The sequence below is a fragment of the Pholcus phalangioides genome, unplaced genomic scaffold (genome assembly GCF_987345545.1).
Source record: "Pholcus phalangioides strain wild (caught in Gottingen) unplaced genomic scaffold, Ppha-v1.0 ptg000030l_1, whole genome shotgun sequence".
Taxonomy (NCBI): Eukaryota; Metazoa; Arthropoda; class Arachnida; order Araneae; family Pholcidae; genus Pholcus; species Pholcus phalangioides.
This window is the reverse complement of record NW_028301620.1, coordinates 5,562,707-5,582,682: the sequence shown is the minus strand read 5'-3', so window position 1 is coordinate 5,582,682 and position 19,976 is coordinate 5,562,707. Positions and strand designations below refer to the sequence as shown.

Below are 19,976 nucleotides of genomic sequence, written 5' to 3'. Positions count from 1 at the left end.
TGATCACATGAACACATTTAACGGGATACTAAGATAGTTTATTCTGTTGATCTTGATTAAAAATATGAAACAAAATAATAAAACAAAAGCATCAGTGTGGGAGGCCACGTCTGATCTCACCCATGTATACGTCGACGTCGCTCAGATCCATACACATCGTTAGAGGGTGCTCTTATCTTACCGAGAGAGATGAACGCCTTCCTTCCTACAGTAATGAAATTTTATTATATGGCAACTTTTTAATTCATCACTAAAATATATTATTAATCTTTTTTATTCTACCTGTATTGTGCTATTGCCTCCATTATTACAAATGGGAACTTGTATGATGCCATTCTGCAGCACTGGTCTTATTAAGGTTTTGCATGAAGTTTTCTTATTTGTATTAAGTTCTATTATAATCAAGTTCTGATCTGTTAATGATAAAAATGGTGTGATGTAAGTTTTAATCACAGAACAAAAATATCACTTCAATATTATACAAATTTTTCCACTGACTTATCTGCTTATGAGCAGCATACTTACGGAAGAAATACTTGTAATTTTTGACATTCCCTATGCAAAGCAAACATTTCAGTTGGTCTGATAAAATGCTGCCGAGATGATTTCTCTCTTATAAAACTTAAGTAAATAATGTTCTTGTCTTTCTGTGAATTGGTTACCTAGAATTAACCTTAAATAGTATAGATAATACTTCAAGCCTATAGCTGTACTTATGTTAGCAAATTTAAAACTGTAGGTTTGTGGTGGTGCTGTCGACAAGAGTGCATAGTTGTTGGCTTTCCAATATCATAAATCTGCTAACACATCATTTTTGTGAGCATGCCTTTTTCTTTACCTCTCTTTCGCTGTTCAAAAAAAGGTTTTTTTTCCTTGCAGAGTCAAGATGTTATTTTCTATGTGTTCATGATATTCGTTTCTTTTTATATGTGTAACATACCATATGTTTCGTCAAATTAATAAGCTTTATATTTAGCCCGTTCTCTGGAATTTAAATAATTATTGTGGAGTCAAACTTGAGCTGCCTACCACTCCTTCAATTTAAGTGCCAGTATACAACTTTCTATGCCAGTGGATATACATGCCCATAATGGTGACTACAGGTTACTATATACCCATGTTAATGAATGGCAGATTCTCTCTTGAAACTTTTTTTTTTTGCTTTTCATTAATTCTATTACAATGGTGTAAGATTATAGTTCTGACAGAGGGGGGGGGGAATTAAAATCACATAAAGGAATTATTTATTTTTACCATAATTATTTTTGCTTATTTTTATACTGTTCTCTTTTCTTATTCTCTAAAATGATGTGGCTATTTATAATCATGTCTTTGATCCAAGGTATTTATCTGGTTTTGATTTTGACAGGAATTTGTAAGGATAGAGCCAGAGGGTAATATGTCCCCAATCACTCCTAAAAGAAGAGTTAAGACTAGGAAAAGGTACACATCATTGTTGATATGTTTTGTATCCATAGTTTCATTCTACTTAGCATATCTCATTATTTTATGCATATTATTAAAATATTGCTTTATTTTGAAATGCGAACTTCTTTAATGCATTTATCACACCATTGACTTTTGGTTTAATTTTGTTAGTTTATCTTCTTTACTGCATACAACTTGTTTGAAATTGGATTTGGATATACATGACTATTTATTTCCATCTTTTTTTTTTTTGGTATGTGTCTGTTTAATTTTATATACCATCTTTGTGGTTTTTGTTTTCTTTTTCTTAGCTTTTTACCTGCTATGTATAATGAACTGTCACAAAATTCAGATTTGGCATCATTGAGTCAAACATCTGAAGGGTAAATAACTTTTCATACATAATATTTATTTTTGTATATATGTGCATAGGGAGGGCCAAAAATTAACTAGAATTGTTAACTGATAGGATGCAGCCTATTGTAGTGTGCCTGAGTGGCGTGGTGGTAAGATGCTCATCTACCACCGTGAAGGTTTCTGTCACGATCTCGGGTTCGAATCCAAGGGAGGATATAGATAAGATATTTTCCCTAACGAACTTGAGGCGATCACCGATAGACAGTACCTTCGTTTCCAACCTATCTAGTTAATGGCAGTAAATAGCAATATGGCCAGAGTTGGTGTTTGGTGAAGTAGCCTATTGTAGTGCATACTTTTACTGCTAGATGTCTCTTGCAAGAAACATGCACTAGAATCTGCTGACTGGTGTTGTCGAGTGAAGTCATGGTATCATGTATTATTCTTTTGTTCAGCACCAATCATTAATTTTGTTTTTATGTCTATGATAGCTGAACTTGTAATTGAGAAAATTCATAAACTGATCTTAGAAGACTGTCAAAAAAATAATTGAAAAACTTGGTATGTCCTGGAGTTTCTGCCGCAGATTTTTAGCAAGGAACTGAGATAAAAAGAGTTGCGGTAAAATTTGTGCTTTACGTGTTCACAACTGATCAAAAGCCATCATAAATTGAATGAACACTTACTGCAACTCTTCACTTGAACTCTATTGGCTTGAACGCTGGGCTGCAACGGAAAAGATTGTTCCTGCAGGGAGTCCCTCTCCCAAAGGGGTTAGTGCACCAACCTTTTGGTGAGATACAAAAAAAATTCAAAACTTCAAACGTTATTGTTTGAAACCAACAATAAACTGTCATCCCAGTCTAATTAACCCTTGTGTGCAGAAAGTGGTCGAGGTACGGAAAAGAAAGATCAAATGAAATACATTGGTAGGAACTTTATGATACACCAGAAAAATCACACACACACAATTTCTCAGTTCATGAAGGCCTTCCAAGATCAGTTCAACACTTCTTATAATGTCTTTGTTCAACCATCATCCTGAGGAAAGTTAGTCTGCTAGAGCAGTGGTTCTCAACATTTTTGAGACAACAACCTGGAAAATCAAAGTTAAAACCATAAATAATCATTAAGCAGTTAATTGCTATATTAATAACTCATTACTTAGGGGTCATTCAAGTATTGCGTCATCATCGATGGGGGGGTTCCGATTTGCTGACTTTTGATGACAAGAGGGGAGGGGAGTTTGGATAATGCTTACGTCATCAACCACCCTTTATGAAAATAAGAGTTAGGATTCAGAGGGGCAGAGCTGATGACGAAATTTTGCTGACAAGGGGGGGGGGAGAGGGGGTCAGTGTTTTGCTGACTTTTGCTGACAAGGGGGGGGGGTCAAAAATGGCTAAAAATTTGCTTACGTAATACTTGAACGGCCCCTTATATGATTATTAACTGACATCACATTAGTTAATGAATTGAAAACAGCCAACTAATTATAATAGACATCTTACTCAGAAGTCCCCAATGAAAAAGGCAAACACAAAAAAAGATAAAACTCCTAATCATAGGTGTACCAGACTTTTCTCTGGTGGGGGGGGTTAAGTTTTTTCCTGTAAAATAACACTATAATATTGGCTCAGGAGGGTTAGAACACCCCCCCCCCTTTGCGTACGCCAATGCTCCTAATATATTTTGACATTATGGGTGCTGTCTTCAGAGGAAACATAACCACTATCATGCTGATGACAGATCCCACTTGGATTTGTTAGTATATCTTAACTCCTCTTACCAAATGTTTTAACTCGACTTGTAGAGATGCATTTTTCTGTTGAACAGGGAGTTAAGATTTGGTAACCAACCCAAGTGAGATTCCTGGTCAACGTTATAGTAGTTATATTTTTCCACCAAAGACAACATACACACAAATACAAATACAACGCCACAACAGGCAAATTGCCCAATGAGGTGGCTGACTTAAGAACATCATGGATCCCCGAGCCATTTTTTGGAGGCCCTACCTACTACTGCTACACCACAAATGCACCCCCCCCCCCTGCAGAACCCCCCAACGAATCAGTACATGCGGGTATGTGCGTGTACGTGTAGTGCAACCTGACGTAAAGTTTGTTTCTCTGTAATGCTTGTTATGTGTAGTGCTGCCATCTGCCACCAGTTTTTCTAACTATGAGTGAAGTGTTATGATTGAATGATTTATCGTTGTAGGACTGTTGCTCTCTGTGGCGAGACTTTTTAACGGGGAGATCAGCTCGCATTTGCGCCTTGAAGTTGGGAACCACAGAAAACCAACTTCAGCCGACCACCACTGTGGGGTTCGAACCCGGATCCTCGCATCGCGAGTCCGTCACTATAACCACTCGACCACCACAGCGGCCAATAGACGTTGGTGAACAAACAATAGGTATTCTCAAAATGGATGTTGCAGTTTTCTTCTTTCAGAGTTTTTCCAGTCTTCTTTGGAGCAAGCTGGGCCATGGTTGAAATAGCATTTGCCCTGCTTGGACGCAACTTTAGTTCTCCTATTCTGGGAATTTCAAAGGCGATTGTTCAAAGCGTGTAAGAATGTGGGGAAAAACTCTCATACCAATGTTTCAGAATGAAAAACAAATTCCCCCAGGAAACCTGAAAAGGAGGACAAAAAAGGGGAATTTTCCAAAATGTAGGGGAATGTTTGAAATAACAAAAAAAGGACATCTCTTAACCGTAGCGGGGGTGCTCTGGTTACGCCACCTTCTGATAAAAGCTGTAATTAGAAACAAACATTTACTTTGCCATACTGGGCCAAGGTCCATTTCTGACCCACAGAGATTTCGAATGGGAAACCAATTTCAGTTTCCTTTCCGATCCAGAGCACTGGACTACTAACAATCCCCTTCCTGAGTTCCAGCTCTGCTCTTGATGTTCCCCTTTCTGTTAGTGATCCGTGGAGTAAAATGAACTCATACCAATGACAGCTTTTTGCCCCGAGAACATCTCTTCCAATTGACAACAGCTGATAACCTCATCAACTACTAAAAATAACTTGAAGTTGAATGTTTTTGTGTTGTTGGTCAACTTATCACAGTGGGATAGGCCTTTCTGTGGATAATGACAGAAAAATGAAGGCAATATATTCTAATGTTTACCCAAAAACTTTTTACGAGTGATCCCAATGATGACTTACCGATGAAAAAATATTGTCCCAAAACCATTGCGAATAGAGTGCTTTTTTTACAGAGGCTGTTTCATACTGTAATTTTACAATTGGTTTTACATTTTGTGTTTATACAAACATTTACAGTCAGGGGTGGCTCAAGCTTATCTGCCGCCCGGGTGCAAAACCTGATATGCCACACCCTAAAGATGATCCTGGTGAGGGGCTGGCAGGGCTTCAGTCAAGGGGACCTACAGATACACTATAATGTGAAGCTTGTTTCTGTGTGATGCTTGTTATAGTGCTGCCATCTACCATATTTTTTCTAACTATGAGTGTAATGTTACAACCGCTAACTAAAAAGAAACTTTTGTGGTCCGCTGTGATCCATATTTTTAAAGAATTGAAAAATTCTCATCATCGTAGTTTGTATGTTCGTGTGCATGCATCGTGTGAATTCTGTATTTCATTATGAATTCTGTATTTTTTCATGTATTCGTGTCTTTTATTTGTGACCTGAGGCAAAGGTTTATTTACTCTTCCACAGAGCACCTTAGTAAGATTTGTTATCAAATAAGTTTTGCTGTTGATGCTGCTGCCTACTTGTTGAGAAAAACTGTGCTAGAAAAGTTCATTATTTCTGAAGCAAAAGTGTCACTCATAAACTTTTCTTTCCCAGAGCAGGTTCCATGTAACATGTTGTAATGGTAATGGTTCCTGTAGCCAGATTACAACTGTTTCCCATACCATTTTCTCCAACAGGAAACAGAATTTCACAGCCATACATTATTCTAATTTTTCAGTACCTTTCACAGAAATTGAGACCTAAGAGAGAGGCATTTAACCCTTCATATCTGGTTATAAAGGGTTTAAAAAAATTATTATATGCAGTGTCATAACTTCACTCGATGATGTCAGTTGACAAAACTGATATAGGAAGTTTCCTGCAATGGACCCTCCTACCAGAGAATGATTCCAGTTGCTTTTGAGTTTCTTCCATGTACATAACTTTTTTTTAAACTCCTTAATTAGTTGATAAACCTTGTTTAACATTAACAAAATTGTGAGTGTTGGTTCGTAATGTATGTTATACTGAGCCTATAAAGCAACATACATGAATATAATCATGTCACAATTTATTTTTTCTGAAATAAAGTACAATGCATTAGTTAGAGGGCACAATTTTCTTGTCTACATTTTAGCTCAACTAATTAAAGCAGCAAATTTTCTCTAGTTTTAAATATGAAATAATCAATGTGAATATGTCAAATAATAATGTGAATCAATGAATGCAATCAATAAGTGTTCTATCAGCAAGTTATTGAAGTTATAATCTGAGAATATTGCTTTTCCACTTTATTTCTCTTAATGGATTATATTCAGATTAATATGATGTTTTATTTTTCATACACTTAACCTGAATTTCCTATAGACAATGAAAAAAAAAACCTATAGTTAGGCTGGGATTGCACTAAAAATTTTATATAAAATCTTTGATGAAACTTGAAAAATCCAACCAATAAGTATATAAGTTACATTCAAGCAAATACAACGGATGATCTTAGTGGTTGTTTCTTTTTTTTCAAGTTCTGTACAATATCTTTTATCAGACTTAATATAATGTAAGCCCGGCCTTACAGATATGATTTATTATATTTCCTAGATGAGATAATTGAAACAGCTAATATACTTTTGGAATTGTGTTATTTTGTGTTTATAAGTTGTGTTTTTTTTCCCCCCAGTGCAGTGCTTAATTTTTTTTTTTTTCAATTTCAGTTCTCTTTCATGTTCTGCGTCTCTTCAGGAAGAGAAAGATGTAAGTAAAATAGGTTAAATTTTCAGTACATTTCTCATGTTAACTATGTTTATTTTACGATTTTTTTTTGAAATACAGTTGATGCCACTTATTAGAATCATTGATAATGTTATCATTTGAGTATTGTTATCATTTCACAAAATACGAAAATACGGAATGAATCAATATTATAACATAAGAAAATACTTATAGTTATCAGGACTTCAGTTTATGTTATCAATTTTTTTTTTTTTTGTTGAAAGTTTTTCTATTTTGCATATTTTGAAGTTAATGTTGAACCAGGCTCATTTTTTTCCTAATTTTTATTGTTTGACCTGCTAGACTATGAGAGGTGAGAAGGCTCCCTGGTTGACAAAAATTGCCATATTCACAGTGTCTTAATCGGGCTACAATAGCCACTATGATCCATATACGAGTACACTGATTTTGCAAAAACTTTCCTATGGTTAAGGCATGTGTAAAAAAAAACTTTATTTCAATTCATGGTCAGTTTCTTTTAATTGACCACATTCACAGTTCTTCGATCAGAAGATTTTCACAAGAGATCTGTTAAACATACTGTGCATTAAAAAAAAAGTCTTGTGATTTATGATACACATTGAACAGTTCCTTTATAACTGGTAATAATTTCTGAATGAAAAAGGTGGATTTTAGCTAAGGGAAAAAATCCTTTTTTAAAACAAATACAGAAAAAATGGCATGTTTCAACATTTCAAAATCAGTTATGTGAGAAAGAAAAATGGAATTTGTCGGGCTTCATAAGTCTCGTTCGACCAAATGGGACACATTTACTACCATGGCTGCACAAATCACAAGAAGGTCTGGGCACCAGAAAAATTTTTACCCAATAAAAACAGTTCAAAATAATGTTTCTCTTTTGACTTTTTGAGTTTTTCAGGGCATAGTGACCCTCTTTCATATGTTGGCAGATATGCTGTTATAAATTCCAAACATTTTGGGCTGCTTTCAGCCTTCAATTTAGTAACTACACAAAGAAAGTTTTAGGCACCAATTTTTTAGTCGCTATGGGTACCTATCACCTGGGATTCATCCAGCACTGCTTACTACCAAGATTTTTTTGGATATAGCTAGCAAACGGTTATTGTTATGAGAAACCCTGAGTCCTTGTGTGATCACATTAAGCTGCTTTCACTGTACTGTGTAGCCTGTTCTTTTTTTCTTTCTCTCATGTTTTGTTTTTCATGAAACAAAAATTTTTATATATGCAATAATGAGTAAATCCTTGTTGTATGAAAGAAAGAGTACAGTATTTACTCCTTGAAAATTTTTTTTGATTATGAGAATATCAAAGTTTTATAAATAACAAAATGAGTATTATCTTACTATTCTAATAATTGTAAACCAATCATGAAAGGAAAATCAACTTAATGAGTAAGTTTTTAACGTTTGTCTGAATGTCAAACTTCTTTGTCACTTCTAATCCTCAAATTTTATCATTTAGGTCCTGAAGGAAGAGGTTCTTGTACTAAATAGTAGTACATCTTGTGAAAAGACACCTGTTGTGAAGAAATGCAATGCAAATTCTTCAGTGAGAATGCCTAAGGAAAATTTCCCTCAAGAAGAATCATCCCATGATACAAGTTTTATGAAAGAGGAAATACTTATGATTCCTGAATCTGATAGTGAAGGTTCTGCTACTGTATTAGAAAAAAAGAAGAAAAGACGGTCTAAATTGATTCACGATCAAAAGTCTTCTAAAATTCTTCATGATACTGATTTACAAAGTTGTAAAGACAAGCTTGACGGTTTTGTAAATGATGTCAAACAGATATCTCTTATTGGCCAGTCTGTCTTCAAGAAAATAAATTCTGTGGAAGAAATTATTGTGTCAGATTTTAGTGATATCATTCCGAGTTCACAAAATTCGGATGATAACTCAAGGTCACCCAACAGAAGACTTTCTAGGTTATCGAGAGGTTTTAAAAAGCTGTTTGAAAGCAATATCAGTAATTCCCCATCTAAATGTGCAAGCAAAGAACAATCCTTACATAAAATAGACACAAACTTGACTTGTGCAGAAAATCCAGAAAAAAGCAATGATATTAAAATTAAAGATGATTTTGACAGCTTAAAAAATACAGAAAGTGATGTTGTTCAAGAAGAAAATGTTAATAATAGTGCCAAACTTGGTTTTGACACCGATTCTCAAGAATCTGATTCAAAAGTTAATGCAGACATTGCTAACATAATAAATGGTCTGTTTGGAGTAAATGGAAGTAGTGATGAAAATGATAACATCTGCAAAACAGATAAAACTATCAAGCAACAACCAAATAATTTTCAAAGAAATGATATAGCTATTGAAGAGACTCCTACTGTTTGTTCATCTGAATTAATTAGGAAAACTGAAACTACTGGTCCTAAAATTGAAAGCAGTGAGGAAATGTTTGGTACAGAATTAGAGGATAGTTCAAGGAAACATATCAAAAGCTATGACAACAAAACAGAAAATTCAGAATACAAACTGATAAAATCAGAAAATGAAATGGATGATGCCATTGTTTTGAAAACAAAAAGAGCTAGAAAATCTATGCCATCCAAGAAAGCTAATTTACACATGGTAAAGCTCTCTAGAAAATCTCTCTCAGCTCTGAAGAAAATTCCGCATTTTTCAAGTTTATGTTTTTCAGAAAATCTAGCAAGTAAAGAATCGCCAACACCCGAAATTTCTTTATCAAAAAATGATAATGCAGCTGTACAGCTTTGCAGTCCATCTGAAGACGATGAATGCTGCATGGAGACTCAAGAAAATTTTACTGATGGAATCAGTGATGTGAAAAATGATATAAATAATATACCTGCAGATTCCAAAGTAAATCCTAATGAAACTGACATCGGTCAATCAGATTCATTAGATTTAAAATCCCCAGTTTTAGTTTCTGATGTCCAGCAAATTGTAATGTCGCCCAAAAGAAAACGTAAGAGTTGTTTAATCTACAAAGAAAGCAAATGTAGGGAATCGACAACCCGACACTCTTTGCCTAACCTCAGAAAGCGACGTGCCAAATGCTTGCAGGATACAACTTCCGAAAATATTCTATTTAACAACAACACAGGAATTTTAGACTCCAATGCAACTCTCAAGCCATGTGATACCGATCTACAAAAAGACAGCAAAATCACCAATATCAAGAATCAAGAAATTCTAAGTTGTAAACCTGTTGAAATTAATGATTCATTGGACCAAAAACTCCTTCTAAGTTCTTCAGAATCGAACAGCTGTGATCAAGATTATAATATTACTGAAAGTAAAGACTGTTTAAAAAACATTGAGTCAAATATTGAATTGGTTCAACATGTACCAAAAAAAAGGAAGAGTGTAAGATTGAGCATAAAAAAACAAACTGTTTCTAAAGAAGAATCTACCACTCAGTTTTCAGCTTCTTCAAAAAAACGAAATATCAAACAAAAGGCTTCAACTAAAATTCAAGATGCGTTTCCAACAATCAATTCTGATTCTGCTGAAATTATGGAAATTGATTTAACAGAAGATGATGCAGAATCAGCTAACAAGTCGGGTGAAGTCAGTGATGCTTATAGTGATATGAAAGAAATGGGTGACAGTAACAAATTACTTTCACATGCTGAATGTGGGAGAAAGAATGAGAACCTGGAATCTCAGACTGAAGTTTGTATGAAACACGACTATCCTCAAGAAATTATAGAAAATGTAGAAACAGCACCTATGAAAAATGAATTTTCAAAACTGAATCAGAGCGAATGCGAATCAGCTCTAGGTGAAATTGTTCTTTCCAAAGTGAATGATACTACTAGTAGTAGTAATGTGAAAGATAATAAAATAGCATCTAATTTTACTGAATGTCATACAGAAGTCCCCATAGCATTTGACCATTCATTGAAATCCCATGAATTTGGGGATGCAATATCTTGCAAAACCAATGAGGAGGAATCAGTAAAAAGTGAATCCAGTTGTAAAATATTAAATCAAGATTTAGCAGAGACAGATATCATTACAGATTCTTTGTATGAAGTATCAACAAGTGAAATGATCAAAGAAACTATTGGATACTTAGAGACAAATTCTGCAGAGAATGCTGAAATAGTTAAAGAAAATGATGTTGAAGAGGGTGGCTTCAGAGTCAAATGTGTTCAGCATGATTTAGGCATCTCAAAATATAGTGAAATGACACAAGAAAGGGAAGTTGTAGAAAAACAGAACGTAAAATCAATGGATTTTGAGCATAAATTAGGCGAAGATCTTGAGCAATCAAGTGAAGAATCAACTCATCATAACAACCCCAATGGAGTTTTTTCTGATGATTATCCTTTGGATAATTCAAACGAATACGCAACATCAGAAAACCAAACAGTTATAAATGGTTGCTCTGAAGCTTTATTCGCTGATAAAAATGAAATGGTCATCACTGAAGAAGATACAATTTGCTCAATGGGCCCAAAAATGTCTTCAGAGTTGCATTCTTCACCATCACAAGAAAATATTCCTGGTACTATATTGAACATGAATAAATCTGCACAAAATGCATCTAGTAATCATTTTGATTATGAGACTGGCTGTATGATTGGGAAAATTTCTAGTCCTGATTTTGCTGTTTCCCCAAATACTCCTATGGTCCACAGAAGTGTGCCTGATAATGAAGATGAGGATTCTGTTTTTGAAGTTAGTGTTAATGAAGTTTCTGTGCTTGATCCTAGTGCTTCTACTGACAATTTAAAGGTTGCACAGAACAAAGGAACAGAACATGTCAAATTATTGCAGACACAAAAGCTCTACTCTGCAGAACAAGTATCTGAAACTGAAATATCTAATGAGGATGTAAGCAGTGAACCAAAAATTACAGAAGCTGTTGATAAAATGACTCTTGATAATGCTGTTTGTATTGGCACTAGGCATCATAACACCATATCAGATGTTAAGAAAAGTGCTGATGAATACACAGAAAAACTTATAGAACATGAAGTGCATAACCAGAATACAACCTCTTCCCATGGCAACATAAATCATTTTGTAAATGAAGGAAATGAAATTGATAAACATGTTGCATCACCTCAAAGGTGTGAAAATCACAATGAGAGTATGTTATCTAAGCGAAAAAAACAGTTAAAAATTACAGATTTCAGCCCTCCCCAGAATGTCAAAAGCTCTAACTCATCAGCTAAATTGACAGGAACTCTTAGCTGGGATCCAGAAAATCAAGTGGTTAGAGTGCAATTACATTCTCCAACCAACTTGAAAGAATATCCAGAAAATCTAAAGCATGAGAGTGTAGATTCTTTGACATGTGATACTGAAATTGATGCTGAGCGCAATGATGGATTTAACCTGGAGGCTGGGAACGAAGTTTCCAGTAGAAATATAAACGAGGCTATTTTTGAAACTTCTAAAGAACAACTGGTTTCAGATGAAAAAGCTGTGTTGCTACCTGTGATGAAAGCTGATTCATCTGAAACTGAAAACCTGTCAGCTGAGTCTATCAATTTGATAAGTGAGATACATCTTACTATAGAAAATGAAACAAAAATGGATGATGCATCGCTGGAAAAAACTAACCACAACTTGTTGCAAAATACAAAACCACTATATGTTAAGCAAGAGCCTGTTGAAAGTCAGGATGCTCAACATATGGTTACTTGGTCTGATTGTGCAGTTTCAGTGTCTTCCAATGAATTACCCGTCAGTTTCAAGGAAGAGGTTATGGATGTCATTTCAAAAAGTAATATGAGCATAGACCATTCAAAAACCATGTGTGAATTATCCAAAGGTAATTACTGTAATGATGTCAAATCTGTAGATACAAAAATCATCAAAAAGCATGAGACTTCCCCTATTTCCAAATTGCATGAGACTTCCCCTACTTCCAAATTGCATGATTATCAGAAAGGTGCCAAAAAGAGAAAAAATATCACACCCATTCGATCTCCAATAGTAAATAGGCTACGTTCAAGGAGACTGAAAGAACCGCAAACTGTCATTCTTAAAAAGAAACTGTCAAAAAGTAAGACTGCAAGAACAAAAGTTAATGCTGTTCATAATGTAACAATTTCAACCTTGGAAAAAATGCTAGACCAAGTACAGATGATTGCGGAGAATGAAGAAAATGCCATCAAGGATAATAATCTTTCTGTTGAATCGTCTTCAGCTGAACAACCAGATGGGTTCCTGAAAGATAAGGACTCTAAGGATCCCTCATTTCCGTGCAATGATGCAATGAAAAGTAGTCCTCCTATAGTAGCCAAAACCCTTTCTAATGACGATCCTTTACTGTCTAAAACTGCACTCAACCTCTCACCATTTTCAAGGAGTCACAGAATCCTCCAGGCTGCCCGTCGACAAAACTTGTTATGTTCTGATCAATCAAGTGAGCAGAAAGCCTCGTCCTCACCTACATCGTTACTAGAAAGCATCCATACAAATCAGTCAGTGGACCCACCAAACACAAAAAACTGTGATTCGCCTAGATCTAGTCCTGGTCATGGCATCAGAGGGAAGAAGTTATGCTATCCAAGTACTGGAATACTGAAGAGACACAGCCAATCTTCACAACATAGTCTGATGAGTCCAAAAATGGTAAAAGTTTTTATTTTATCCCCGGTAACGGGGATTTTCGCTACAAACCGTTCACATGTCGTTAAGTTTATGCTGGTAATCCCCCTCTTCTTTCCGGAAGTCATCACTGGTTACGTAGGTTGAACGGAAGTGATTGATTCAAGATGGTTGACGAAGGAGCTTATAGCAGTTTTCGCGGCACAAATGATTATGGGAGAGAAGGTCGGTGTCGACCTCCAATCCACCCCAAGAAAGATGGGCTTTTTTTGATGAGCTTCTCTCCTACCTTTTTCTTCCCTACGAGAGGAAAAAAGTTGTCATGCCGGTAATTACCACCAAAGCGACCCCCCAATCTTGCACATGTGAACGGAGCTTATGATTTCTATCAATTTGTATAGTCACACCATTTAAAATTACTGAAAATATTCAACTCTAGAATACTAACTACATCTCAGAGACGTAGAGGTATAGACAGTTAACATGCAATTTTATCAGCTTTTTTTAGATAGTATTCTATGGTTAAAATTCATTGTACTTGTTTTACATTCTCCATTAATCCATTCAAATGGTTTGATATTTTAATAATTATTTTATCAGACTTTGAACGAAAATACTGCTGTTTATATCTGCCTTTCTGCCCCCACCCCAAAAAAAAAACTTTTTACTCAGGCTATTTTTATGGGTGCAACCGGCTTATTCTCTGAAAACTATGGTTATTTTATTTATGTTTCATTGTAAATGAAGTATTTTTTGTGGTTCCCACTTTTGAGGCATGAATGCAAGCTGATCTTCCCTTCAAAAAGTCTCACCACAGGAAGCAACAGGCCTACAATGTTGCAAATGATAAATTATTACACTTCACTCATAGTTTGAAAAATATATGATGGATAACAGCATTGAAATAAGCAGTACGCAGAAACAAATTTACTTTAGATTCCCAACACGAACACGCACGTTCCAACATGTACCAATTCATTACGAGGTTCCATTGGGGGAATATGAACGAGGTGTGTGCGTGTGTGGTTTAGTAATAGTAAATGAAATCATTTATTTGTACAAAAAGTATGCACAATACTAGTTTCACACACAATCTCTAATGTATATTATTAAAACTGGATTTATTTCAAAAATTAGTTATTTTTAAGGCTTTCTAATAGGAACCCTTTTTTTATGGTCACCCCCCCCCCCCCCTCTTTCATGGTAAATTTTTTTTTGTCTCAAAGGTGTCTGCAAAAGAGGGGTTCTACTGTAATTAGTATGTGTGGTTGGTTTTGGTTAGTGAATGGTTAGTGAAGTTTAAAATGGATTTTGGAAGGTTAGCGAAAAAAAATATATTAAGATAAATTGATTTAGTGGTAGTTCTCAAGAGACTTTTTTTTTTTTGAAGGAGTGGCTACAACTAGGAATTAACACTAAATTTGCCTAAAAACTTGATTGCAACAGAGAAATGGAAAAATTTTGGTTTTTTTTAACTCAAGATAAACTTTAATGTCACACCTATATACAGGTAATTCTCATGAAATTCGGCTAAACTGTGTCCTCATCAGTTTACACATACTATATTTGACACTGAATTTTTTTGTCACTTTCTATTTATATTCCTGTTTTAGACAAGTCACAATTCCATTTATATTTTTTTCCATCAATATATTTTTAAAATTTGATTGAAGAAATTTACATTTCTTAAGGAAATGACCTTTTCTCATAGCTGTTTCCAGCCCATTTTTCAAACTTTAAAATTATAACTTTCCATCTTAAAACAAAAATATATTCTTTTTTTTCAATAATATATAAGTTATTGTATATTTGTAGGATCGGTATACTTTTTCATATTTCATCCTTTTCATAAATTAAATATTTTTTATCAATACTTTATAGCCGAATAAAAATTTCCCCCACCTTTTTTTTCCCCTTCATTCCTGACATTTGGAAAGCATTGGTTTAAGTTCAACACCTGTTGCCACCTATCAAGTTTATTGTTGAGAAGACTGTATCCATCACTTGAACTTCCTTAAATCAATTAGAATTGTAAATTAATGCACAAATTAGATTTATTCAAGAAAAAAAGGCAATTGTTTTATTAAATGCCCTGTCCTGACTACTTTTTTTATGAGAAATATATAACTGAAAATTATTTCACTTTACCTCGTTTCAGTTTAGAGACTTTATTATTCCTAAAAATCACATGTTTTTAACATTCTTAGTTTTTGATCAGTGTTGCAAAACATGTAAAAGTGTCTTTCTCCAGGCATTAGGTAACCAGAAGGCAGGTTTGATAATAAGTAAGGGCGAAAAAATAAGCAAAATCGAAATTTCTTTGTTGCAACATCAAGCTGCAGTAACGTTTCATCTAAAGGCTTTGCTTTGAAAATTCAACTCATACTTGAGCGAAACAGAGGCAAATTAAAAATCTGTTTTCCTCACAAAATTGATGGAAAAAAAGAGCAAGAAACAAATGAAAAAGAAATAAAAATGCGGTTGAAAAAAAAAACTGTTCAGAGTATCAGTAATTGTCAAAGTTGAAAATAAAATACTAAAAGTGTATAAAACATGTTGCGAGTGTCAAGCATATGTATGAAGACAAGTGCTGAAATAGACAAAATCCTACGTTGGATTTGCCCATCTCTTAACATGGTTAAACTCAAGTGAATTTTTTTCACCATTAATTTTGAACAAACTTTGCTGCTGACTATATTTTATTTATCAGCAGGTAAAGAAGTGTCCCTAATAATTTTTTTTATTTTTTGATTAACAGATTTCATTTAACATTTTTGATCATTTTTTTTCTATTTTTTGTCCAATCTCGTGAGAATGACCCATGCATGTTTTTAATTCCCAATTTTTTCTTCATGCAGAAGAAAGTAAGGTTTGCACATCCTTTGGTACAGGCGAGGACTATACAAAAAAGATCTCCAGTAGTTCTCCAAGTATTATCCAAGCGTAAAAAACACGTCAAGTCTCAGGACATCCATCAGGTAAAAAATGCACAAGTATTGCAATACTGATGTGAAGTTTTACATGAATACTAGCTATAATACCCGGCGCTGCCTGGGTTTTCTTCAATGAGGCTTTTTTGGATCACGTGATATCTCCCTCTTTCTTTGAGGGACATGCAAACTGTGTCTAAGTTAACCAATATGGCGACTTTCTGCGCGACTTCGTGAAATAAACGAATCTAAATTTAAAGAAACGTAGAAACGAATATTTTTTTTTTCCTTTTTTAAGGGGCGCTAGGTATTTCGATTCCCCCCCCCCCCCCCGAACTTTAAGTTATCCATCTGCCTGTTTCAACTTTCAAAAATGCTTAATTGAAGCTGTGGAATTTATCCAATGTACTTTATGGACCCACAATTAATTTTAAAACATCCTAAACTATATGAATTTATGCAGTTGAATATTAAAAGATAATACGCGGAGACATTCATTTTCATTCAAATTTTTTAATTAGTTTCATTTAAAAAATTCACAAGTATTGCAATACTGATGTGAAGTTTTATATGAATATTAAGATGTATCAGACTTTCCATTCACAGTTATATTTGATTTTTCAAAGTTTATAATTTTCATAAAATGTTCAATGAATTCTGTGGAAAAAATGTAAAGGGATGTATGTATTAATTTGAATAATTTTTAATCAATTTTTTATTTTAGAAATGATATTGATATCTCAATTGTGACATTGACCATATTTTTTTATTTTTACCGAGTTATTGGGGGAATGCATAAGATAGTTCATCTTCATCCCCTTAACCCTTCAAGCAACATCAACAAGATATCTTGCCTCCTTAAAACTTTTCATTTTAGCATTGAGAAATCCGGATACTTTGTAAAGCTGATTTTTCAATGAAACACTTTTTCCTATACCCCCTTAGGCAAAGCACAGTGAGGGTATGGACGTTCATAATAGAGACTAGCAATGAAAACAATTATATTGTTTTGTTCTACAACTTACATACTCGAGGAGTGAGACAAAGAAGAGAAAGAGGCCACTCTCAGCTAGGTGCACGACTTGAACAATCCTGTTTGTTTTCACTGACATTCTAAAGGGTTTTAGTGGTTTCTGCTGTGACACTTATAGGGTTAATTTATTGTGCGTTATTTTCTAAAAAAATCAGGGAGTTGAGAGGATGAAGTCAGGGTCTTAACCAGAAACTTAAGGCCCGTTTACACGAGGCAAGTGCTTTAGCTGGTAACTTAATTTTTAGTTGCCAAGTATGATACAATGTATGCAGACGATAAGCGCTGTTTACATGGCTTTAGTTGGCAAGTGCGCAAGTGATTTAGTTGGTAAGTGAATACGAACTGTTCTATATTTTCCGGCTAAGTAGACCTATGCGCATGCGCCAGTGGGCGTGACCTGCCTCGCTGGAGGGGACTTTTTGCTCTCTCACGGAGGGGTTTATTTTGATCTCAAGCGTGAACCTGTTCATACTCCGTCGTCTCCTGAAGTTTCGCTAGAATTCCGCGGAAATATTGGATGGTGAGGTGGCCAGAGGACACCAGCTTCAAGTTTGTTGAAAAATATCTTCGCCATGAATGTTTGTTGAACTATTGAAATGAAAATTACCTTAACAAACAAGCTAAAAATTATTCGATGTTGGAAAAAGCTATGGAATATTCTGTCGACGTGATGTCAGGAGTTGAAAAAAATTGAAGATTCAAAAATATATATCAGGTGGGGAGGATTTATATATTAAAAACTGGAGGGGGGTTTCGAATATTTCTCTCATCCAGAACGAATTTGCTGCCATCTGTTGTAAAAATACATGATCAAATACTGTATTTAACATAAAGATATCATCTCTATAGATTAAATTAAAAAATAATAATGATTTCGAAAATTTGGAAATAATTTTTGTTTAATGAATTTTTATTTTTTAATTTTTAACCCTTAGAATTTCCTAAAAATGCCAAGAATCTTCTCCCATATTTTCGGCTTACATAATTCATAATTTATCTCCTCTTTAACTTCGATTAAAATATCATATAATCGATATTTACAACTTAGAGGAGAAGTAGAGAAATCTTATATTTCTTCTCTGAGTTACATAAGTTTATAATATGCTGTGTATTCTTTTTTCCCCTGTGGCGTCATCTCTCGCCCCCTCACGTGGGTGGCAGAGGCGAAAAAAGGGGACAAGCGAACTGTTTCCCTTGCGTGACCTACTTCTTGCTCAGTGTGTTGCTCTCGCGCAAGTGATATACACTGCTGGCCACCGTAAATGCAACACACTGAAGGAAGCATGCAAATAATATGAAATTTACAACATGCATTAGCGGAGGTGAGATATGCAAATGATTCGAATTTCAGCGCAGAAGCACTTCACGCGTGCCTGTTGCGCCACTTCAAAGCGCTATTTAAGGCTTGGAGATTTCGACGATTTGAAGTACGGCAATTGTGTTTTTCTTGTGGTTTTTTCAAAAAAACGATCAATTATGCCTCGTAGAAAACAGCGATCATCTTTTGATCAAGTGTCCGAGTTCGACAGAGGAAGGATAGTGGCCTACCGAGATTGTGGATTATCTTTCAGGGAAATCGGTAGTCGTGTTGGACGAAACCAAACAACTGTAATGCGGATATGTGATCGTTGGATGCAGGAGGGTACGACGGACCGACGTGTTCGATCGCATCCACCTCAGTGCACCACTTCACGTAATGGCAGGCGTATTGTGCGTATGGCAGTGACGGATCGCTCAGCCACATCACGAACCATAGCACAGCACATTCAGTCTGTACCGCATCATCCAGTGTCTGCGCGTACCATTGGACGCCGTTTACAGCAGAGTGGTCTGTCCGCAAGACGTCCATTGCTTCGTCTACCCTTGACGCAGAACCACAGACGTCTCCGCCGCCAATGGTGCGATGAAAGAAGGATGTGGACGGCACAATGGAATGAAATTGTCTTTACTGACGAGTCACGCTTCTGTCTGCAACACCACGATGGTCGGATTCGAGTCTGGAGACACCGTGGAGAGAGGATGCTGAACAGCTGCGTTATGCCCCGCCACACTGGTCCTGCACCGGGTATTATGGTATGGGGCGGTATTGGATATCACTCTCGCACTCCTCTAGTACGCATTGCCGGTACTTTAAAAAGCCAGCGCTACATCTCAGAGGTGTTGGAGCCAGTTGTCCTTCCTTACCTTCAGGGCTTGCTCACAGCCATATTTCAACAGGATAATGTGCGACCACACGTGGCACGCATTGTCGAAAGGTTCTTCGTCAATCGCCAGATTGAATTGCTTCCCTGGCCAGCTCGCTCTCCGGATCTTTCGCCGATAGAAAACATGTGGTCCATGGTTGCTCAACGATTGACCCAGATTACATCCCCAGCTGCCACACCAGATCAACTTTGGCAACGCGTGGAAGCTGCTTGGTCTGCTGTACCCCAAGAACACATCCAAAGTCTCTTTGAATCAATGCCGAGGCGTGTGGCAGCGGTGATCTCCAACAATGGTGGCTACTCTGGCTACTGATTTTGGCAGGAACCACACTTCACAGAAGTCTATAAATTTAATCATTTGATGCTTGGTCAACATGTTATCTACAAAATAAATATTGTTGCGATATCTCTTGTCTTTCTTGGTGTTGCAATTTGGGTGGCCAGCAGTGTAGTTTCTCCTTTTTTATTATGTGGAATTAATATTGTTAACCTATGTAAATAGTTTTTAAAATT

At 35.6% G+C, this 19,976-nt stretch overlaps 1 protein-coding gene across 2 annotated transcripts in view; it reads left to right on the top strand.

Annotated features, from left to right (window-relative positions):
* The window catches only part of LOC149067475 (uncharacterized), a 103,459-nt gene that overhangs the window by 67,624 nt on the left and 15,859 nt on the right, over positions 1–19,976 (top strand). For both annotated transcript variants that reach the window (XM_089252587.1, XM_089252588.1), the window contains exons 26-30: positions 1,370–1,443; positions 1,740–1,811; positions 6,713–6,752; positions 8,215–13,320; positions 16,155–16,274. In XM_089252587.1, coding sequence (XP_089108713.1) covers positions 1,370–1,443; positions 1,740–1,811; positions 6,713–6,752; positions 8,215–13,320; positions 16,155–16,274 — 5,412 coding nt within the window. The remainder of the gene's footprint in view (positions 1–1,369; positions 1,444–1,739; positions 1,812–6,712; positions 6,753–8,214; positions 13,321–16,154; positions 16,275–19,976) is intronic.